The sequence below is a fragment of the Drosophila miranda genome, chromosome XR (genome assembly GCF_003369915.1).
Source record: "Drosophila miranda strain MSH22 chromosome XR, D.miranda_PacBio2.1, whole genome shotgun sequence".
Classification (NCBI taxonomy): Eukaryota; Metazoa; Arthropoda; class Insecta; order Diptera; family Drosophilidae; genus Drosophila; species Drosophila miranda.
In genome coordinates, this window is record NC_046674.1 from 29293791 (window position 1) to 29318309 (window position 24519).

The window sequence follows — 24519 nt, forward strand, 5'->3', positions numbered from 1 at the left end:
TTTCCGACCCCATAAAGTATATATATTCTTGATCAGCATTAATAGCCGAGTCGATTGAGCCCTGTCTGTCTGTCCGTCTGTCCGTCCGTCCGTCCGTCCGTCCGTCCGTCCGTCCGTCCCCTTCAGCGCCTAGTGCTCAAAGACTATAAGAGCTAGAGCAACGATGTTTTGGATCCAGACTTCTGTGATATGTCACTGCTACAAAAATATTTCAAAACTTCGCCCCGCCCACTTCCGCCCCCACAAAGGACGAAAATCTGTGGCATCCACATTTTTAAAGATACGATAAAACCAAAAACGCAGAATCGGTGAGGATGACCATATCTTCTACAGTGCAAAATCTGAACCAGATCGAATTATGATTATAGCCAGAATCAAGAAAACAATTTCATTCTTTCTCCCTCTGTCTCTCTCTAACACACAGGTTTCATGGTCGGTTTTGTCAATTGCAAAATATGAGTTCAAGGATCTCAGAACCTATAAGAGCCAGAGCAACCAAATTTTGTATCCACACTCCTGTGATATCGGACCTTGACCGTTTCGTGGCCATCATAGATAATGACCATATCTATCAGACTGCTGAACCTGGATCAGATCGGATCATTTTTATACCCAAAAGGAACAAATCAATTTGCACTGGCTACGCAGCGCCCGACGTCACGCTCAGACCGATTTTCTGTCTCTCTCGCACGCACTCTTTGTCGTGTCGTTTAATATTAGCGGCGTCTGTCGGAGGAGAGCCATACTGACTAAGTATCGGGTATAACTGTAGAGTTGCGGTGTCCGCAGCAACTCACAACGTTCCCCCTCGTTTGATATGTGCTTAACCCTTTTGTTCCAACCTCAAAAAAATGACATATTGCATATTAGATTACATAAATAGCATATACAACAAAACTCAAAGAATTATAAGTAATATTTATATATTATGTAAAAGAACATTTTAATATTACTAAAAATTTTGAAGCAAAATTATTAATGGCTGCACAAAATTTAAATATTACTGTATCAGTAAAATCATTTTATTTTAAAATTTTAAACCCCACGAGCCTGTTGAGGGTTATAAATTTAAAATCGCGGCCGTAGCTGCGACTCACAACGTTCCTTTTCGTAAAAGGCACTAAACTTTGCTTTTCACTGCGCTTTATTTACCGACTGTCAATTGTACTACAAATTCGCATTTTATTAAAAATCGATAGATATCGAATAAATCCACAAATTCCAATGATAGGTCAAATGTTATCGTTACTCAGCAAAAACTGCAAGCACTGGCAAAAAAGCGACAGCATATTACATTACAAAGAAAAAGAATTCAATTGGAATTGCACAAACACAGTCGGCCTTCATAAAAGTGTACAAAGCAACTGGGCTAATACATCAGAGAATATTCCTGAAAGGAGCTCGTCCAGATCCAGTTAACGAAACAGAATTCACGCAAATCCAAGCAGTTGACAATGCATCCTTTTACTTATGCCATATCCGTGAACTTCGTGGCCACCTGCTGGGAAAATCAACCGGCTCAACAATTTAGATTGTCGGAGATAATTGAGTTCCCAGCCATTTTGGTCAATCTGAAAACGGGTATGGTCGAGGCGGAGTTTCACAAGTACGTGATGCCCGTGGAGTCGCCGCAACTGAGCGAATACTGTACCAGTCTGACGGGCATTCAGCAGAAGACTGTGGAGGCGGGAGTGCCACTGCAGACGGCACTCAATTCCTTTATCGAGTGGCTGAAGAAGGAATTGAGCGCCCGCAACCTGGTGCTACCAAAGATGAGTATGACCAATCCACAGGGAAACTGTTTCTTCGTCACCTGGACGAAATGGGACTTTGGAATCTGTCTTGCCAAGGAGTGCGCACGCAAGAATATACGTAAACCAACCTGCTTCAATCAGTGGATAGACGCGAGGGCCATCTACAAGAAGTGGTACAAGTATCGTCCCTTCAGCTTCGACAATGCCCTGGCCCATGTGAGGCTGACCTTCCAGGGACGTGCTCACTCCGGCATCGATGATGCCAAGAATCTGGGCAATCTCATTTGCAAGATGTCTCGTGATGGAGCCCCCTTTTCGATCACCAAGGATCTGACACCACATAAGGAGCTCAACGAGAACCGTGGCTTCTGAGCTTAAGCAGTCAGCCATCAGCCATTAGCCATCCCAGCCAGAGCCAGAGCCCCCCAGCCAGAGCATAATAATCCATTTGTTTGTTGGATTATGTTTAATATTCAACGCCACAGTAACCCAAGGACACTAATGCTGACTAAGAGATGGGCCCAATTTAAACACAAATGTAAACGCCAAATAAGATTATTGTTTTTTTATTATCTACATAATTTCTTTTGACAGAAATAACGACTTGACATTTGAAGTGCGTCGCCATCGCAGCAAAGCCCCAGCACCTGCATCTGGATATCAAAATCCAGCAAGAAAACCACAACACTAAAAATCCACTCATTTATCCTATTGGGTGTAGAGAATTGGGGTGATTATGAGTTTTGCATAATCTGAACACAAATGTAATAGCAAAATAATTATCTTGTTTTCTTTTTATATTTTATCTAACATAAATTAAATTGATGTGCATCGCAATGACAGCCGATCGCCTGCCAGAAGCCATTAGCCATCCCACCAAAGCAGAATGAGCCAGAACACAAAAAAAGCCATTTATTTATTTGATTATATTTAATACACTTAATACGCTGCGTAGCCACTGCAAATTGATTTGTTCGGTTATAATAATGATCCGATCCGATTCAGATTCGGCAATCTGGTAGATATGGTTATTCTCTATGATTGTTCAGAATTGTGGATGCCACAGATCTTCGTCCTTTGTGATGGCGGAAGAGGGTGGGGTGAAATTTTGAAATACATATCACTAGGCGCTCATAGGGACGGACAAACGGACGGGCGGACAGACAGACATGGCTCTATCGACCCTCGACTATAGATGCTGATCAGGAATATACATACATATATACTTTATAGGCAAAATGTTCTTTTTTTTTTGTTATGTATTTTATCTAATTTCTTTTGACAGAAATTGATATGAATTTAAATTTGATGTGCATCGCAATCGCAGCTACCACATCTACAATCTAAACACCTACGTACGAGTACATCTAATCATAGCAATAAATATGGCCTTATAGCAAATACATTTTGCTACTATTCATACTTACTTGGTAATGATTAGCCATAGTCTTCAATATGGACTTATTTTTTCATCGATTTTCATCGCCTACACTAGGTGATACGGTATAAAAATAAGATTAAAACATCCAGGAACAGGAGGTTGAGAAGATCCTACCGCCCAACGTTTTGGCACAATGTTTGTATATTTGCTGATCACTTTCCTCTGGGACCCCTCCAAGCACTCAAGTAGTCGAATTCCCAAATGGGAAAGCAAGAATAGCTCGATATTTTGTCGAAACTAAATTAGAGAAATTAAGAAAAACGAGGCATCCAAATTGTCATAGAATTGGAGTTTAGATAAAGCCCAATGCGAATATTGAATATATGTACATATATCTCAGTAGGATAATCTTAGTGGAGTTTTTAGTGGGAACAATTGAGAGACTTGACTTATCTCCTTCGAAATGTTCTGTGCCGCAATTTCCAGTCTGGCCTTGAATCTAATCCCCTATTCAAGTCGGAGCATCTACAGAAGAATGCGGATTCAAGATGGAATTTGCTTGCATCCCTTAGCCAAGTTGTGAAGTGTCACTTAGAGGAAGTGTTGGAAACAGACAGACTTGCTCCATACCCTGGGCCATACCATGTGGCCTCTGTTCGGTTTGTGACCGACTCCTGCGGTTCCTGTAGGCTTCTACGAGTATTCATATTCCAAAGAATACGAAGTGCCTGAAAAGAAAAAGAATTTTTCGGTGGTAAATGGTAAAGATGATGAGAAGAATGCCTGTAATGACCTAGTGACCGCCGCAAAAGTTCTGTCGGCTGTACAGGACTCAATAGGCTCGTTGGAACCCAACGTACACTATGTTGAGCAAGCAGCAACCATTTGAAGACTCTTGCGAAAGGCGCCTCAAAAGATACATGAAATTAAGTGCAGCTGAGTGGGGTGATTTGAATAGGCTTGTTAATACCCTGGAACCGATGTACCTTGCCACAGAAAAGTTGCAATTGTTCATCAATTGACTTCTATAAGCTATGGCTGGAGGTCAATAAGTCTAATGCATTTGCAGCTATTTAATTTAAATGAGCCCTTTAGTATTTATCATTATATATGTAAGCGACGCATACTTAACCATAAGCATAAGCATAGCCCTCATACACGCCCTATCACTGCGGCCAGATCGACGATTGATTCCGTTGGTAGAGTGGTGAAATAGCCAGCACTAGATGGAAACGTGGCGGTAAGGAGCACTGCATAATGGTCACGCTGGACATTAAGAACGTGTTTAACACGGCGATGTGGAGCTGCATCCTAAGGGCGCTAGAGACTTTCGACACACCCAGGTACCGAGGCCGGCACGGAGCAATAGGAGGTATTTGCAGGCGTCCCGCAGGGGTCGGTGCTGGGCCCCACACTGTGGAACGCAATGAACGACGGCATATTGCGACTCAGCCTCCCCCACGTAGCGCATATGGTGGGTTTTTCAGACGATGTGGCTGTTCTAGTGGTGGGAAAACTCTTGGCCGGAGACTTGGAGAAGACCTGCAACCAGACAATAGCGCGTATTCAACAGTGGCTGGAGAGGGTCGGGCTCGAACTCGCTCCCCACAAGACCGAGGCAGTGTTGGTGTCCAGCCGAAAGAAAGCTGAGACAGTCATATCTCTGCCATGGATGCTGGCTAATGGTAGTCGGGCGGAGTAAAGAAAACTCTCAATGAAATTACCCCAATCTATGCCGACCTCCAGTTTAAATTAAATTAAATTTAAATTAAGTAGTCATTAGTCAGCTCTCACTGCGTTTGGTTGTGTTTTCGCTATGTCGCTTTATTACTGCTCAGAATGCAATTCGTCACCTTGAGGCTGTCCGCTGTTCTTCTTTATGCCGCCGAGCGTTTCATCTGACGTGCATCAATTTGCATGCAAGTGCAGTTAAACTCTTGAGAAATCTGCCTAATTTGTTATGGCAAACCTGCATATTGGTAAATTTGCTACCGCGACGGGGCCAGAAGCGGTGGTGAAATTTGTTGCCGATAAACTCAAGGTGCCGGAGGGGGAAATTTCTTGCGTGAAATTGGTTAAGCGAGATGCTGATCTATCTGCGTTATCTGGTGCTCCGCGTGATCTTTGATGATAGATTCTGGCCAGTATCGGTAAGGGTTTCGCGCATAGACAGAGGCCGGAAGCTGATTTGACGGCAGTTAATCTGTGTGCAGCTGTGCCACTGCGGACGTCCACGCTGACTCAGAAAGCTCCAGGTTCATCCACTTCAAAAAAAACCCCAGTGAAACCCCATTGGTTTTATGATCGCCGCTTCTCCACAAAATATTCTGCTTGCACTTTTTTGACGAAGAGTCAGCAGCTCGTCGTGCACTCTTATGTGGAACACTCTTCAGCATCATCACCTAGATTGGCTCTCCCTGCCCAATCTTCTAGACGAGGATGGTGTGCTGCTATTTCGGACTCCGGCACATAAGCAGGTTTCGAGCATGGGTCTCGGCCCTTTGGTTCAGTGGGATATGCCTGAACCTCCTCTGGATCCATCTTCCGTGGCCGCTAACACGACGGCACCGCCACTTTCTGGGACCGTGCCGATGGACGGTGCCAAGACTCAGGCTGTCAGCTTGGCTACCTCTTCGTGTGACTTCGACGCTGTCATTTTGTTTGAAACCTGGCTCAATTCAAACTTTTTCGACAACGAATACTTCGATCCTAACCTTTTCCAGGTGTTTCGTAAGGACAGAGATTGTGCCAAGACGAAGCGCTGCAGAGAAGGTGGGGTCATTGTGGCCGTCAGACACACCCTACTGGATGGTGGCTCTGTTCTGGATCAGATTGGTGTGGCGGTGGCTGGCCAGTCGGAGACGCTATTAGCGCATCGTACATTCCACCGAATAGCTGTCACACACTCAAAACATTGCTAAAATATATGGTATGGTATTCTGCGAGACCGTCAGCACCCCTGCGTTGCTGGCGACTTCAATTTGGGTTCGTTGATATGGTCCGGCGATCCGCAGTCGTCGGCTATGATACCAAGCAATGTACATTTGCCGCACGAGATTCTCTTGCTAGATGATTTTTTTAGTATGGGCTTAACCAAAGTAAATAGTTTTTGTTAGTTTGGATATAGATTGCCATGTTACATCTTGCGAACTGCCTTGGACGGCTACGTGTCCGACGAGAGCGACCTAGCCAAGGGTCTTAGCCACATCGATGTCGGGGAGGAGCTGGAGTCCCCCGACAGCGACCTGGAAACAACAATGGTGGAGGTGAGCCTCAGGAATGTCACTGACGCTCCTGCAGATAAACCTCCACCATTGTAAGGCAGCATCCGCTGCTCTACTGCTCCATCTAGCCAAGGGTGGAGCCTAAAAAGTCCTCATTTAGGATCCTCGGAAACAGGGTCCTCGGTCTGAGGACTCCAAACTATAAGCTATACGTAGCTGAAACCGCAGGTTAAATTCGTACCTGCATTCTTGCAAAAAGAGAGTGGCACTTATTTTTGCTCCCAAATTTCAGCAATGAAGACCACACCGAAGTGAGCCTCGAAGGCTAGGAGCGCTCACTGAGGATCTGCTCCGTATACATGGGTCATAACCAACCTGACCCAACCACTGCCAGTGGTTAAGCACTGACGCAAACGAAGGGGGTGAGTACCTCTTTTTAATTACTTACTGACCACTCAGATGTTCTTATTAAACCGGAAGTTATCCCACCTCTATTATTAAAAACCATGCCTCTCATGAGATACAGAGGAACATTGTAACCTGGAGGGTCCTGGAAAAACACTCCTTCTCGGACCACAGTAACATGGAAACTGTATTCTCTTTTTCATTACCGAAACCAGTTCAATTCCGGACCCGCAGGCGGACAAATTGGACTCGGTACTCTGACTGCCTTTGTCGTGTTCTCCCTGAGTCCCCACCTGAGGAGGAGAGCTTCACCGACGCCTGCATTAAAGCGCTCGATAAATCCTGCCCACCAGGCAAGAACAGAGGCCGGAAGAAACCTGAATGGTAGACTCCGAAACTGGGCGAACTCTGGAAAGCCTCCCGGAGACTCTTCAATAAAGCTAAGGCTGAAAACGTTGAGCAAAACTGGGCCGATTACAAGGCCAGTCTGTCAACCTACAACAAAGAACTTAGGAAAGCCAAACGCGCCTCTTGGCGTAAATTCTTTCGAAGACTACACCCACCCTACTTGAAGAATGTCGACCAGTCTTGGACCACGTCCAGCGATGAGTCGCTAAATCTGCTTCTTAATACTCACTACCCTGGCTACGATAAAAACAGACCCATATACTGTCGGCTCAAATGCTATCCTGAACCTGCTAGGCGAGGAGAACATTTTCTGGGCGATCAAAAACTTCCAACCATACAAGTCTGCGGGGACAGATGGCATTATCCCTGCCCAACTGATTCACGTGGTACTAAAAACCATTAATTGGCTCAAAATAATAAACGAGGGAGTATTCTTCCACGGGTGCATCCCGGCATGCCTTTTGGAAGGGAAGATCCACCGAAACGGCCCTACATTCGTTAGTCGAAGCGCCCCTGAACTTTATGGAGTACACCCTGTTAGCCTTCCTCGACATAGAAGGCGCCTTTAATAACATCCCTCCGACCTCCATCACGGGCGCACTGGCAGCCCTGGGGGTTGACTCCTGGACGGTGGTCGTCCATCCTAATCGATCAGATGCTACGAAGCAAGACGGTTGAGGCATCACTGAGGACGTTAACAACTACCAGATTTTTCAGCAGGTGAAGACCACAGAGCGGAGTCCTCTCGCCCCTCTTATGGAACGTGGCAGTGAACGAACTGTGAGTGCATGACAAGTAATCGCACGACGATGTCGAGATGGGCAGACAAATGCAGGCCGTCAAATGTCAACCCGTCTAAAACGGATAGAGGATAGAGTAAAGAATGCACAGTGCACAGTGGACCTCTATACATGCAGGAAAGCAATCGGACTACAATGGGGAATGGCCCCGTATATAGTTCGGAATCTATACACCGCCATCATACGACCAATCATGCTCTATGGAGTGGTAGTATGGTGGCCAGCCCTAGACAAAAGAACTTGTCTCAACAGACTCAGTATAGTTCAACGCATGGCAGAGCTATGCATAACTGGCGGGCTACGCACTACTCCAGGGGAAGCCCTGGATACTGGAGCTACTATAACGAGCTGTTTTTATACCCCCTCCCCGGCTACCGCCTTAACCTAACCTAAAATATATTTTGGGCAGTCTTTACTACTGGTAGCACTAGTAGCGCACTGTATGCGAGAGCAAGGGGTTGTGTCATGGGGAGGAAGGCCACTCGAGTCGCATATTGTTTTACCTTTACAGTATTTTGCAGTATGACCAATATTTTTGAAATTTTTGCATCTCGTAGGGTAATGGATACATTATTTGACACAAGCGGTGTGCCATGTAATTTGAATTTTTCCTGGTAAGTTATAGAGGTAAAAAATAAGCTGGATTTCTCCAGTGGGTGTAGCTTTGCCATCGACTTGGCGAGTGTATTTGAAAATCTCGACTGCTCTTTGGGCTTAAAGTTCTTTTAGAATCTCGTCGTTTGAAATATAATTGTGTGATGGACCTATTTCCGGCTGAGGTAAGCTCAGTTACGTCCAAGGTCAATCCACAAGAATTTTATAGATGGATGGAACCTTAACGGAGGTGTTGTGCTTGGCCTGTGGCAGAGAGGATGGAGCGGAGCCTGGTCGAGAGTCACTTGTGGTGTGCGTCGAACGGTGCTTAGGGACGCAGAGTGGGATAGTGCCAGAGCCTCGACCCTTTGTAATGACCTACGCTGTTCATATTATTTAAATACTTGGTTTGGCTTTTATTCGTTTCTTCGTTTCTTATTATGTTTTTGGTGAGTCCGAGTTACTCTGCGGGGTAACGTCTAGACTCGGCGCCGGGCTCGCATTTCGCCAATTTGGCAGTTGTGGGTTGACCTGGCTTATTCCTCTCCGACTTGGGGTCCGTATTTTAGCAACTCGGCGGGTTTGCCATTGGTGCTCGTCGTGGTCTTCCTTGGTGTGTCATCGTTTTCGCGGTTGATGAACCTGGAAGACTGCACCTGATCGGTTGCTCGGACCGAAGTGGAGGATCCGCGTGACCGGGTATGATTAGTCGTCACTTTATGGGGTATTCTCTTGGCGGCGAGTGAAAAAGTGGATGAGGTGTCTTAAATGTTGTTAGTCGGAATTCGCGTTGGGGTCGGTGTTGTAGACCCGTTTAGGTTCGTTACAATTGAGGTTTGGAGCTTAAACAGAAGATATGAGAAAACTAACTAGCCAGAATAATCTGGAAGTCTGGATCAAATCGGATAATGATTATTATAACGCCGGAATGAAAATATTAATTTTCAATGGCTACGCAACGCCGTTCACGCGCTTACTCATTTTCATTATCTCTCTCTATCTATCTCACTCTCACACACACTCTTCATCGTGCAGTATGCACTGACTTATTGTAGGGCATGATGAAATTATACACGGCGGTCTCGTCAAGAGCCGAAGCTCGTTCGTGTTGTCCCTTATCGTCAGTGCATGCTTGCTTGTTGATGCGGATTGTTGTTGTTGGGTAAACATTACTCATGAGCAACACAACACTATTCACGGACGAATTTTTATACCCGATACTCAAAATGAGTATTGGGGTATATTAGATTTGTGGTAAAAGTGGATGTGTGTAACATCCAGAAGGAATCGTTTCCGACCCCATAAAGTATATATATTCTTGATCAGCATTAATAGCCGAGTCGATTGAGCCCTGTCCGTCTGTCCGTCCGTCCGTCCGTCCGTCCGTCCGTCCGTCCGTCCGTCCGTCCGTCCGTCCGTCCCCTTCAGCGCCTAGTGCTCAAAGACTATAAGAGCTAGAGCAACGATGTTTTGGATCCAGACTTCTGTGATATGTCACTGCTACAAAAATATTTCAAAACTTCGCCCCGCCCACTTCCGCCCCCACAAAGGACGAAAATCTGTGGCATCCACATTTTTAAAGATACGATAAAACCAAAAACGCAGAATCGGTGAGGATGACCATATCTTCTACAGTGCAAAATCTGAACCAGATCGAATTATGATTATAGCCAGAATCAAGAAAACAATTTCATTCTTTCTCGCTCTGTCTCTCTCTAACACACAGGTTTCATGGTCGGTTTTGTCAATTGCAAAATATGAGTTCAAGGATCTCAGAACCTATAAGAGCCAGAGCAACCAAATTTTGTATCCACACTCCTGTGATATCGGACCTTGACCGTTTCGTGGCCATCATAGATAATGACCATATCTATCAGACTGCTGAACCTGGATCAGATCGGATCATTTTTATACCCAAAAGGAACAAATCAATTTGCACTGGCTACGCAGCGCCCGACGTCACGCTCAGACCGATTTTCTGTCTCTCTCGCACGCACTCTTTGTCGTGTCGTTTAATATTAGCGGCGTCTGTCGGAGGAGAGCCATACTGACTAAGTATCGGGTATAACTGTAGAGTTGCGGTGTCCGCAGCAACTCACAACGTTCCCCCTCGTTTGATATGTGCTTAACCCTTTTGTTCCAACCTCAAAAAAATGACATATTGCATATTAGATTACATAAATAGCATATACAACAAAACTCAAAGAATTATAAGTAATATTTATATATTATGTAAAAGAACATTTTAATATTACTAAAAATTTTGAAGCAAAATTATTAATGGCTGCACAAAATTTAAATATTACTGTATCAGTAAAATCATTTTATTTTAAAATTTTAAGCCCCACGAGCCTGTTGAGGGTTAATCAACATCAACATATGTCGTCTCACTCACACTTACTATACTATGTGCTTTTCACTCGCACTAATTGCTAGGGTATAAATTTAAAATCGCGGCCGTAGCTGCGACTCACAACGTTCCTTTTCGTAAAAGGCACTAAACTTTGCTTTTCACTGCGCTTTATTTACCGACTGACAATTGTACTACAAAGTCGCATTTTATTAAAAATCGATAGATATCGAATAAATCCACAAATTCCAATGATAGGTCAAATGTTATCGTTACTCAGCAAAAACTGCAAGCACTGGCAAAAAAGCGACAGCAAATTACATTACAAAGAAAAAGAATTCAATTGGAATTGCACAAACACAGTCGGCCTTCACAAAAGTGTACAAAGCAACTGGGCTAATACATCAGAGAATATTCCTGAAAGGAGCTCGTCCAGATCCAGTTAACGAAACAGAATTCACGCAAATCCAAGCAGTTGACAATGCATCCTTTTACTTATGCCATATCCGTGAACTTCGTGGCCACCTGCTGGGAAAATCAACCGGCTCAACAATTTAGATTGTCGGAGATAATTGAGTTCCCAGCCATTTTGGTCAATCTGAAAACGGGTATGGTCGAGGCGGAGTTTCACAAGTACGTGATGCCCGTGGAGTCGCCGCAACTGAGCGAATACTGTACCAGTCTGACGGGCATTCAGCAGAAGACTGGAGGCGGGAGTGCCACTGCAGACGGCACTCAATTCCTTTATCGAGTGGCTGAAGAAGGAATTGAGCGCCCGCAACCTGGTGCTACCAAAGATGAGTATGACCAATCCACAGGGAAACTGTTTCTTCGTCACCTGGACGAACTGGGACTTTGGAATCTGTCTTGCCAAGGAGTGCGCACGCAAGAATATACGTAAACCAACCTGCTTCAATCAGTGGATAGACGCGAGGGCCATCTACAAGAAGTGGTACAAGTATCGTCCCTTCAGCTTCGACAATGCCCTGGCCCATGTGAGGCTGACCTTCCAGGGACGTGCTCACTCCGGCATCGATGATGCCAAGCATCTGGGCAGTCTCATTTGCAAGATGTTTCGTGATGGAGCCCCCTTTTCGATCACCAAGGATCTGACACCACATAAGGACTTCAACGAGAACCGTGGCTTCTGAGCTTAAGCGGTCAGCCATCAGCCATTAGCCATCCCAGCCAGAGCCAGAGCCCCCCAGCCAGAGCATAATAATCCATTTGTTTGTTGGATTATGTTTAATATTCAACGCCACAGTAACCCAAGGACACTAATGCTGACTAAGAGATGGGCCCAATTTAAACACAAATGTAAACGCCAAATAAGATTATTGTTTTTTTATTATCTACATAATTTCTTTTGACAGAAATAACGACTTGACATTTGAAGTGCGTCGCCATCGCAGCAAAGCCCCAGCACCTGCATCTGGATATCAAAAGCCAGCAAGAAAACCACAACACTAAAAATCCACTCATTTATCCTATTGGGTGTAGAGAATGATTATGAGTTTTGCATAATCTGAACACAAATGTAATAGCAAAATAATTATCTTGTTTTCTTTTTATATTTTATCTAACATAAATTAAATTGATGTGCATCGCAATGACAGCCGATCGCCTGCCAGAAGCCATTAGCCATCCCACCAAAGCAGAATGAGCCAGAACACAAAAAAAGCCATTTATTTATTTGATTATATTTAATACACTTAATACGCTGCGTAGCCACTGCAAATTGATTTGTTCGATTATAATAATGATCCGATCCGATTCAGATTCGGCAATCTGGTAGATATGGTTATTCTCTATGATTGTTCAAAATTGATCTTCGTCCTTTGTGATGGCGAAAGAGGGTGGGGTGAAATTTTGAAATACATATCACTAGGCGCTCATAGGGACGGACAAACGGACGGGCGGACAGACAGACATGGCTCTATCGACCCTCAACTATATGTAGATGCTGATCAAGAATATACATACATATATACTTTATAGATTCCTTATGAAAGGGGGGGTATACAAAATGTTCTTTTTTTTTTATGTATTTTATCTAATTTCTTTTGACAGCAATTGATATGAATTTAAGTTTGATGTGCATCGCAATCGCAGCTACCACATCTACAATCTAAACACCTACGTACGAGTACATCTAATCATAGCAATAAATATGGCCTTATAGCAAATACATTTTGCTACTATTCATACTTACTTGGTAATGATTAGCCATAGTCTTCAATATGGACTTATTTTTTCATCGATTTTCATCGCCTACACTAGGTGATACGGTATAAAAATAAGATTAAAAAATCCAGGAACAGGAGGTTGGGAAGATCCTACCGCCCAACGTTTTGGCACAATGTATGTATATTTGATGATCACTTTCCTCTGGGACCCCTCCAAGCACTTAAGTAGTCGAATTCCCAAATGGGAAAGCTAGAATAGCTCGATATTTTGTCGAAACTAAATTAGAGAAATTAAGAAAAACGAAACATCCAAATTGTCATAGAATTGGAGTTTAGATATAGCCCAATGCGAATATTGAATATATGTACATATATCTCAGTAGGATAATCTTAGTGGAGTTTTTAGTGGAAACAATTGAGAGACTTGACTTATCTCCTTCGAAATGTTCTGTGCCGCAATTTCCAGTCTGGCCTTGAATCTAATCCCCTATTCAAGTCGGAGCATCTACAGAAGAATGCGGATTCAAGATGGAATTTGCTTGCATCCCTTAGCCAAGTTGTGAAGTGTCACTTAGAGGAAGTGTGGGAAACAGACAGACTTGCTCCATACCCTGGGCCATACCATGTGGCCTCTGTTCGGTTTGTGACCGACTCCTGCGGTTCCTGTAGGCTTCTACGAGTATTCATATTCCAAAGAATCCGAAGTGCCTGAAAAGAAAAAGAATTTTTCGGTGGTAAATGGTAAAGATGATGAGAAGAATGCCTGTAATGACCTAGTGACCGTTGGAACCCAACGTACACTATGTTGAGCAAGCAGCAACCATTTGAAGACTCTTGCGAAAGGCGCCTCAAAAGATACATGAAATTAAGTGCAGCTGAGTGGGGTGATTTGAATAGGCTTGTTAATACCCTGGAACCGACGTACCTTGCCACAGAAAAGTTGCAATTGTTCACCAATTGACTTCTATAAGCTATGGCTGGAGGTCAATAAGTCTAATGCATTTGCAGCTATTTCATTTAAATGAGCCCTTTAGTATTTATCATTATATATGTAAGCGACGCATACTTAACCATAAGCATAAGCATAGCCCTCATACACGCCCTATCACTGCGGCCAGATCGACGATTGATTCCGTTGGTAGAGTGGTGGAATAGCCAGCACTAGATGGAAACGTGGCGGTAAGGAGCACTGCATAATGGTCACGCTGGACATTAAGAACGTGTTTAACACGGCGATGTGGAGCTGCATCCTAAGGGCGCTAGAGACTTTCGACACACCCAGGTACCGAGGCCGGCACGGAGCAATAGGAGGTATTTGCAGGCGTCCCGCAGGGGGCGGTGCTGGGCCTCACACTGTGGAACGCAATGAACGACGGCATATTGCGACTCAGCCTCCCCCACGTAGTGCATATGGTGGGTTTTTCAGACGATGTGGCTGTTCTAGTGGTGGGAAAACTCTTGGCCGGAGACTTGGAGAAGACCTGCAACCAGACAATAGCGCGTATTCAACAGTGGCTGGAGAGGGTCGGGCTCGAACTCGCTCCCCACAAGACCGAGGCAGTGTTGGTGTCCAGCCGAAAGAAAGCTGAGACAGTCCTGCCACGGTCATATCTCTGCCATGGATGCTGGCTAATGGTAGTCGGGCGGAGTAAAGAAAACTCTCAATGAAATTACCCCAATCTATAGTGACACTGTTACATGCCGAGGGATGCATGGCCGAGGGGTTGCTCGGTTGCTAATATACGGACTCTGGATAACTGCCGACCTCCAGTATAAAAAAAAAATTTAGTTTAAATTAAGTAGTCATTAGTCAGCTCTCACTGCGTTCGGTTGTGTTTTCGCTATGTCGCTTTATTACTGCTCAGAATGCAATTCGTCACCTTGAGGCTGTCCGCTGTTCTTCTTTATGCCGCCGAGCGTTTCATCTGACGTGCATCGATTGGCATGCAAGTGCAGTTAAACTCTTGAGAAATCTGCTAATTTGTTATGGCATACCTGCATATTGGTAAATTTGCTACCGCGACGGGGCCAGAAGCGGTGGTGAAATTTGTTGCCAATAAACTCAAGGTGCCGGAGGGGGAAATTTCTTGCGTGAAATTGGTTAAGCGAGATGCTGATCTATCTGCGTTATCTGGTGTTCCCCGTGGTCTTTGATGATAGATTCTGGCCAGTATCGGTAAGGGTTTCGCGCATAGACAGAGGCCGGAAGCTGATTTGACGGCAGTTAATCTGTGTGCAGCTGTGCCACAGCGGACGTCCACGCTGACTCAGAAAGCTCCAGGTTCATCCACTTCAAAAAAAACCCCAGTGAAACCCCATTGGTTTTATGATCGCCGCTTCTCCACAAAATATTCTGCTTGCACTTTTTTGACGAAGAGTCAGCAGCTCGTCGTGCACTCTTATGTGGAACACTCTTCAGCATCATCACCTAGATTGGCTCTCCCTGCCCAATCTTCTAGACGAGGATGGTGTGCTGCTATTTCGGACTCCGGCACATAAGCAGGTTTCGAGCATGGGTCTCGGCCCTTTGGTTCAGTGGGATATGCCTGAACCTCCTCTGGATCCATCTTCCGTGGCCGCTAACACGACGGCACCGCCACTTTCTGGGACCGTGCCGATGGACGGTGCCAAGACTCAGGCTGTCAGCTTGGCTACCTCTTCGTGTGACTTCGACGCTGTCATTTTGTTTGAAACCTGGCTCAATTCAAACGTAATTCGTTTCGTAAGGACAGAGATTGTGCCAAGACGAAGCGCTGCAGAGAAGGTGGGGTCATTGTGGCCGTCAGACACACCCTACTGGATGGTGGCTCTGTTCTGGATCAGATTGGTGTGGCGGTGGCTGGCCAGTCGGAGACGCTATTAGCGCATCGTACATTCCACCGAATAGCTGTCACACACTCAAAACATTGCTAAAATATATGTTATGGTATTCTGCGAGACCGTCAGCACCCCTGCGTTGCTGGCGACTTCAATTTGGGTTCGTTGATATGGTCCGGCGATCCGCAGTCGTCGGCTATGATACCAAGCAATGTACATTTGCCGCACGAGATTCTCTTGCTAGATGATTTTTTTAGTATGGGCTTAACCAAAGTAAAAAGTTTTTGTTAGTTTGGATATAGATTGCCATGTTACATCTTGCCAACTGCCTTGGACGGCTACGTGTCCGACGAGAGCGACCTAGCCAAGGGTCTTAGCCACATCGATGTCGGGGAGGAGCTGGAGTCCCCCGACAGCGACCTGGAAACAACAATGGTGGAGGTGAGCCTCAGGAATGTCACTGACGCTCCTGCAGATAAACCTCCACCATTGTAAGGCAGCATGCGCTGCTCTACTAAAAAGTCCTCATTTAGGATCCTCGGAAACAGGGTCTTCGGTCTGAAGACTCCAAACTATAAGCTATACGTAGCTGAAACCGCAGGTTAAATTCGTACCTGCATTCTTGCAAAAAGAGAGTGGCACTTATTTTTGCTCCCAAATTTCAGCAATGAAGACCACGCCGAAGTGAGCCTCGAAGGCTAGGAGCGCTCACTGAGGATCTGCTCCGTATACATGGGTCATAACCAACCTGACCCAGCCACTGCCAGTGGTTAAGCACAGACGCAAACGAAGGGGGTGAGTACCTCTTTTTAATTACTTACTGACCACTCAGATGTTCTCATTAAACCGGAAGTTATCCCACCTCTATTATTAAAAACCACAAGGAGGTCCTGGACCACACGCTTGCCTCTCATGAGATACAGAGGAACATTGTAACCTGGAGGGTCCTGGAAAAACACTCCTTCTCGGACCACAGTAACATGGAAACTGTATTCTCCTTTTCATTTACGAAGCCAGTTCAATGCCGGACCCGCAGGCGGACAAATTGGACTCGGTACTCTGACTGCCTTTGTCGTGTTCTCCCTGAGTCCCCACCTGAGGAGGAGAGCTTCACCGACGCCTGCATTAAAGCGCTCGATAAATCCTGCCCCTCTGGCAAGAACAGAGGCCGGAAGAAACCTGAAGGGTAGACTCCGAAACTGGGCGAACTCCGGAAAGCCTCCCGGAGACTCTTCAATAAAGCTAAGGCTGAAAACGTTGAGCAAAACTGGGCCGATTACAAGGCCAGTCTGTCAACCTACAACAAAGAACTTAGGAAAGCCAAACGCGCCTCTTGGCGTAAATTCTTTCGAAGACTACACCCACCCTACTTGAAGAATGTCGACCAGTCTTGGACCACGTCCAGCGATGAGTCGCTAAATCTGCTTCTTAATACTCACTACCCTGGCTACGATAAAAACAGACCCATATACTGTCGGCTCAAATGCTATCCTGAACCTGCTAGGCGAGGAGAACATTTTCTGGGCGATCAAAAGCTTCCAACCATACAAGTCTGCGGGGACAGATGGCATTATCCCTGCCCAACTGATTCACGTAGGACCAAAAACCATTAATTGGCTAAAAATTAACGAGGGAGTATTCTCCCACGGGTGCATCCTGGCATGCCTTTCGGAAGAAAGATCCACCGAACCGGCCCTAGACTCGATAATCGAAGCGCCCCTTAACTTTATGGAGTACACCCTGTTAGCCTTCCTCGACATAGAAGGCCCCTTTAATAACATCCTTCCGACCTCCATCACGGGCGCACTGGCAGCCCTGGGGGTTGACTCCTGGACGGTGATCGTCCATCCTAATCGATCAGATGCTACAAAGCAAGACTGTTGAGGCATCACTGAGGACGTCAACAACTACCAGATTTTTCAGCAGGTGAAGACCACAGAGCGGAGTCCTCTCGCCCCTCTTATGATTATGATGGAATTAATAGAAAGAATATAATGGAAGATGCAGATTACTGTAACTATAGGTGGCATATAGAACTATCCACTCTTCGACCACAATACATATAAACTACAGACTTATAAAGTTAGAGAAAAAACAAGTATAGAATAGATGGAATGGCTAATGGAAATAATATATTATAAAGGATGCTGTGGCAATAGCGCATAAGGCAGAATAATAATGATATGGATATAGCATGAATATATGTAAGTATTTATGGCAGATACTCCCAAAACAACTCTACTACTTTCTCTCGCACTAAACGCCTCACAAACTTAGCTACTTCTCCAGCAAAAACTCTTTCCAAAAGCTCAACAATATCCAATCCCCTCCAGTGCAACACGGGGGGAGAGCCCATTGCTCTTTTGCTTTCCGTTCGGGGGAACCCCACCATACAATGCAAAATCTTTCGTCCATTACCATACAAAAAAAGGGTCGGAAACGATTCCTTCTGGACGTTACACACATCCACTTTTACCACAAATCTAATATACCCCAATACTCATTTTGAGTATCGGGTATAAAAAAGAGTACGTTCAATCTGGAACTGGTTCTAGAAGCACGAGCACTTCTCGATAGTTAAGCGATAGCGAACAAATTGCGAATAAACTGCGAGCAAACGCTCGAAGGAATCTACAAATAATCCCGTGCCACTAGGTTAGGGGTTTCTAGGTTTTATTTCTTACTAAATTGACGAACAAACTAAGAGACCTAAGCTGTTCCCTCAAGCACACGTTCCCTCCACGATACCGATAGATGTCGACAATCGATATGGAATGGAAATCCAAAGATTTGACATCTTTTGCATACAAATTAATGACTGATTTAATATCGAAAACCGGATGGAGTATAGACAGGAAATAGGAAATAGTCCAATAGAGAAAATGAGAAAAAAAAATTCTATCATGTTTAAGTTTTGAACTAACATTTCAATGAAATCAAAACAGTTTTAAAGTAAATATTACATTATTCATTAGATTTATTATGTCTGTCTTAAGAGGTGGTATTTACATTCGGGAGCCATCTCTCGCAGACACCTGGGGCTCTTTGATGGGCGATAGGAGGGGGGTGCCCAGCACCTGGCCGCATTCGGGAAGATGGAGGGTGGAAGGTGGAGGGTGGAAGGTGCAATAATCTAAAACGGAGGCAGACTCTTGAGCCTCCTGCTCGTGCGCCGCACGAATGGTGCCAGCTGATTTCTAACGGCGGTTTCTCCAGCGCGAGCGACTTCGGGAGCAGCTACGGGAGGGACTCCGGGAGCAGCTACGGGAGGGACTCCGGGTGCGACTGCGGGAGCGACTCCGACCGACTCGCCTGCATCGTCCGAGCCCCCGAGCATTACGCTGTCAAAAGTAGCGCGGAACTTCCGCATTGTCATCATGTGCCGGGTGCTGCGTTCGCCCAAGGTGTTGCGCACCTTCAGGCAGCGCTTCTCCGACAGGGCTCTTTTTTTTTCGCCCGTACCCAGGGCGAGGACGCGGCGCTGGCACTCGCCGAAAGCCACGCCATGGCTGCTGGTGGGCCCGTCGTCCTCTTCGCCGGGCAGTTCAAAAATAGTCTCGAGACCGGTGGGCCTCGACTTTGCGATGGTCTGCGATGGCGCCTGGGAGCCGGTGGTCGGCTTCAGGCTGGGCTTCGTGGCCAGGCGGCTGGGCTGCTGGCAGCTGGGCTGCTGGCGGCTGGGCTTCTGGCGGCTGGGCTTCTGGCGGCTGGGAGTAAGACTGGGCCTAGCGGTGCTCTGGCTCTTGCTCTTGCAGGCGCGCGGCGGCATTTGGCGCCGAACCACAGTCGCGGTTGCCACCGATCCTGCATCCCCCGGTATACTCCCAGCTGAAAAGAGACGAAATGAGAAATAAGTTACGACTGTCCGATGGCCGCAGAACCGAGTACTTCCTTTACCTTTAGCGTTTCCTTCAATTTTTTTATTTGCAGGCATTTTTTTTTAAATCTTTTTCCGGCTTTTCCGTATCCTGGGTAAACCTTTCGACTTCTCAAACGAGTCGATGAAAACTGACTGAGAAAACAGAGACAGCCCGAGACTGAAAGAGGTTCAGAGTGGGCTTTGCTACAATCAGAGACTGGCATTAAAACCAATTGTATATGCCCCGCAGGCGTAGGACTCGGCCTCGGCCTCGCAGGATTCTGGGACCCAGTCCTGGGCGGGGCTGACCACGCTTTATGGAACATCCTGGTACCTGGTACCTCGTACCTCGTACCTGGTACTGTGTAGTCTATCAAGGAAACATGCGCGTAGAAGATCCTTCGCTCCACGTTCAAGATAAGGAATGAATCCCTTGCGGAATACATGTGTATCTTTTGCATGTGCAATCTCTGAAGACTTTGGGGTTGTCCTGCCGGCACCCGACTGGCTGGCACCCAAAGCGGGTCCTCCAACGATCACGGGCCGAGAAGAGGATAACCTGCCATCTGCCAGCTCCAAATTGTCAACCCAATCGGCATGGGGCCAGGCAGGTATGATCCCCGACATACATGATCCTTCGTGCCTACCGGTGTACAACAACCAGGAGTGCCGGGAGGCAGCTATGAAGCCACCCCAGAGGGTCTGTAAGAGCTGTAAGTCTATCTACGCGCAGAATAACCCAAGTGCTTCGCCATTTCCCGTTCCACGGCTATAACTTTCGAGGGGATAAGAACTCAAATCTGTTTTCGCTGTTCCAACAGGTGTTGGAAGTGATAGAGTTACGGACAGTTACGGATAGTTATGGTATAGTTCTGGTATTGCACAGCCTTCGCTATAATATTGGACTATTTCCTATTTCCTGTCTATACTCCATCCGGTTTTCGATATTAAATCAGTCATTAATTTGTATTCAAAAGATGTCAAATCTTTGGATTTCCATTCCATATCGATTGTCGACATCTATCGGTATCGTGGAGGGAACGTGTGCTTGAGGGAACAGCTTAGGTCTCTTAGTTTGTTCGTCAATTTAGTAAGAAATAAAACCTAGAAACCCCTAACCTAGTGGCACGGGATTATTTGTAGATTCCTTCGAGCGTTTGCTCGCAGTTTATTCGCAATTTGTTCGCTATCGCTTAACTATCGAGAAGTGCTCGTGCTTCTAGAACCAGTTCCAGATTGAACGTACTCTTTTTTATACCCGATACTCAAAATGAGTATTGGGGTATATTAGATTTGTGGTAAAAGTGGATGTGTGTAACGTTCAGAAGGAATCGTTTCCGACCCTTTTTTTGTATGGTAATGGACGAAAGATTTTGCATTGTATGGTGGGGTTCCCCCGAACGGAAAGCAAAAGAGCAATGGGCTCTCCCCCCGTGTTGCACTGGAGGGGATTGGATATTGTTGAGCTTTTGGAAAGAGTTTTTGCTGGAGAAGTAGCTAAGTTTGTGAGGCGTTTAGTGCGAGAGAAAGTAGTAGAGTTGTTTTGGGAGTATCTGCCATAAATACTTACATATATTCATGCTATATCCATATCATTATTATTCTGCCTTATGCGCTATTGCCACAGCATCCTTTATAATATATTATTTCCATTAGCCATTCCATCTATTCTATACTTGTTTTTTTTTCTCTAACTTTATAAGTCTGTAGTTTATATGTATTGTGGTCGAAGAGTGGATAGTTCTATATGCCACCTATAGTTACATTCTTTCTATTAATTCCATCATAATCCCCCCGTACATTCTAAATGCGAAAGAGTAGAGCAGAAAGAATAGGCGGACAAATCCAACAAGATAACGAAAATGTGCGTGTGAGCATGTCGGAATTGCGTGAATGAGATGTACGAAATTGGACCGTAGACAAGCGCTTGAGTTTTTTATTACGCTATTGAGAAAAAAAAATTCTATCATGTTTAAGTTTTGAACGGCTGGCGAAAATCCTCTAGCTGAACCCTCCACGAGGGTGCCGGCTGGGCAATGGACACTGCATTTCCCGGGACAAGGGTAATGCACTGTCGCTTGCTCTGTCCGGGGTAATGCAGTGTCTAGCTAAGGCTATGGTCCGGCGTCTTCCCGATTCAAAGTCGGGGGAACCGAACCAGGGCCATGGCTAGAGGTGCCTGGCGGTCAGGCCTAAAACGCTAGGGGGTGGTCCCCCCGAAAAATATTAACCAGTATGGACCCTCGGGCCAAATATGGAGGCGAAGAAGGAAGATAAAGCACGGGTTGGGATGTCAACCCAAACGTCGGTGGGAAGCGTGACTGCTACCACCGGCGGGCACGGGGAGGAGCAATCCTCTCTGCGTGTCGCCAGCGGTCACACCTCAGACTTGGCGGGAGCAGGCCAAGTCAGTTGTAAAGCTACTGCCACAACAACAACAACAAAAACAACTCACTCCGCAGCCTGCAAGTTGAGCCGCACAGATGCCGTAGTCGACACAGACACGGATCTGGAGAGCGTGCTCTCTATGAGCAGGACGGAGGAAGAGAGCCTTCTCCGCTCACCGGAACCAGGCACCAGCTCCCTGCGTAGGGAAGGGCCGAAGCGTTCCAAGGAGGGGATGAAGGCCAAAGCACAATACAAAGCGGCCCTCAATATCAAAAGCCGGCTGCAAGGTAAAGTAGACATCTCCCAGGAGGAGAAGGTCAAGCTAGCCTGGGCCGAGCAGCGAGTAGAGGAGGGCCGACTACACTACGCCCAGATGCCACAGATGAGGGCGTCGAATGGCGAATATGCCAATAAGGTGGAGGAGATGATGGCCACAAAGAGGCAACGCTCGACTGAGAGTGCCATTAAAGACACTCCGGCGAGCAAGCGCCAACGCGGGCCCAAGAGTGCAGCCCCTCCACCGAAAGTGGCCAAGAAGCCATCGAAATCGAACGCGAAGGTCAGCGATGTGACCAAACGACATTTGATCGTGGCACTCATCGACCGGAGCGAGGAAAACGGCAAGATGTCAGCGGCACAGTGGAAGCTTGTGCACGCGCGTCTCGTCGACGCACTGTTTGCACACATGGAAGAAGACCCCGCGGCCCCTATGCCCACGTTCGATGGTGCTGGGTGGCTTAATGGGGCTAAGATCCTAAAGTGCAACGACGATCCAACCCTAAGGTGGCTGACGCGTACGGTCTGCCAACTGGAGGCGATGTGGGAGGGGGCCAAGCTGGAGGTTGTGGACCGGGAGCTTATCCCGTCCAAGCCTAAGGCGAAGGTACTCTTCCCCATCACAATCCAGGGAGACCGAGCGCTGAAGCTCCTTCAGCGGCAAAACGCGGACGTGCCAACGACCGATTGGAGGATCCTACACATTGGTAGCCCACTACCCAACGAGGGGGGCCAATGTGTGATTCTCCAAATAAACAAGGAGGCAGAGGATCTGCTGTATCCCAAGTTCGGGAAGATGGCGTGGGGCATGGGTAGCGTCTACCTGCGCCTCAAAAAGCGCCACCCTGAGGACAAGGACGCGCATACCCTGCAGGTAGGCGAGGTGGAAAAGGACTTAGGTCTCGAGTCCTTCGTGGAGGCCGCCCAGGGTCTTGCGCTTGAGGACGAAGACGAGGAAGACGGTGACCTGACGTTAGTAGTCAACCCGTCGGATGCAAGTGAGCCAGCCACCCATGCTGAGTGTGCTGCAGCTAAACTTGCATAAAAGCAAGGTAGCGTCGGCGGAGCTCCTCATCGCCATGGAGCAAGGGCTCGCCGACATAGCTCTAGTCCAGGAGCCCTGGATTGCGACAGGCAATTCAGTGGCCGGACTAAAGTCCTCAAATCACAAACTGTTCTACGCAACATCGGTAAGCAGGAACAGAACCGTCGTACTCGTACGAAAGGGAATCCATGCTTACCTTATGTCTCATTACAGCACGGATGACCTGACGGCTGTGATGCTGGAAAGCGAGGAAAAGCGCCTTCTGGTGGCTTCCTGCTACATGGCTCACGACAGACCCGCACCACCCGACGAACTCAGGAGCCTGGTGACAGAAGCCGGCACCAAAAACTATCAACTCGTCATCGGGACGGATGCCAATGCCCACCACAATGTGTGGGGAAGCACCGACATCAATGATAGAGGTGAGTCACTCTTAGACTTTATACTTTATACTAATCTATATATAGCAAACGTCGGGGAGGAGCACACCTTCGTGGGTCCGACTTCATCCAACGTGCTAGACCTAACACTAGCAACGGGAAACAGTACTACGGTATCTAGCTGGAGGGTCCTTGAAAGACCCTCCTTCTCAGATCACAAGTACATTCAGTTTAAGTGCGACTTCAAACATTCTTCGAAGGTAATAGTCTATAGAAACCCCCGGAATACAAACTGGGAAAAGTTTAAAAAGACAGTTACTTCGAAGCTCGCGAGTCCGGGCACAGTGAAATCCGCGGAGGACATAGAGAAGTCTCTAGAGACCCTATCCAACGCGTTGCTGGACGCCTACCACACATCGTGCAAACCCTCGAGGACGAAGAAGAGGTCCAAGCCACTCTGGTGGAGCCGGGATCTCTCTCTTCAAAGGGACAACCTCAAGGAATTCTTTAAGATCGCCAAACAAGCGAACGAAGGGATCGTCTATGAGGAATACAGACTCCTACTCAGGAGCTACAAGAAGGAAATACGTAAAGCACAACGGAACTCGTGGAGGACCTTCTGCTCCAACATCGAGAAAGTACCAGAAACCGC

At 46.5% G+C, this 24519-nt stretch overlaps 2 protein-coding genes and 1 pseudogene across 2 annotated transcripts; 2 read left to right on the forward strand and 1 right to left on the reverse strand.

Moving 5' to 3' along the window:
* Positions 1-1292: 1292 nt before the first annotated feature.
* LOC117186797 (ERI1 exoribonuclease 2-like) lies at positions 1293-2287 on the forward strand. The gene has a single exon (XM_033388078.1). It carries the CDS (start codon positions 1455-1457, stop codon positions 2124-2126), a length of 672 nt encoding a protein of 223 aa, XP_033243969.1. The 5' UTR covers positions 1293-1454; the 3' UTR covers positions 2127-2287.
* An 8970-nt stretch (positions 2288-11257) lies between these two features.
* Positions 11258-12228, forward strand: LOC117186508 (annotated as a pseudogene).
* A 6642-nt stretch (positions 12229-18870) lies between these two features.
* On the reverse strand, positions 18871-19958 carry LOC117186507. The gene is made up of 2 exons (XM_033387390.1): positions 19817-19958; positions 18871-19747 (listed from the first exon to the last, which is right to left on the reverse strand). The coding sequence occupies exons 1-2, from the start codon at positions 19851-19853 to the stop codon at positions 19053-19055; spliced, it is 732 nt and encodes a 243-aa protein (XP_033243281.1). The 5' UTR covers positions 19854-19958; the 3' UTR covers positions 18871-19052.
* Between the last annotated feature and the right edge of the window lie 4561 nt (positions 19959-24519).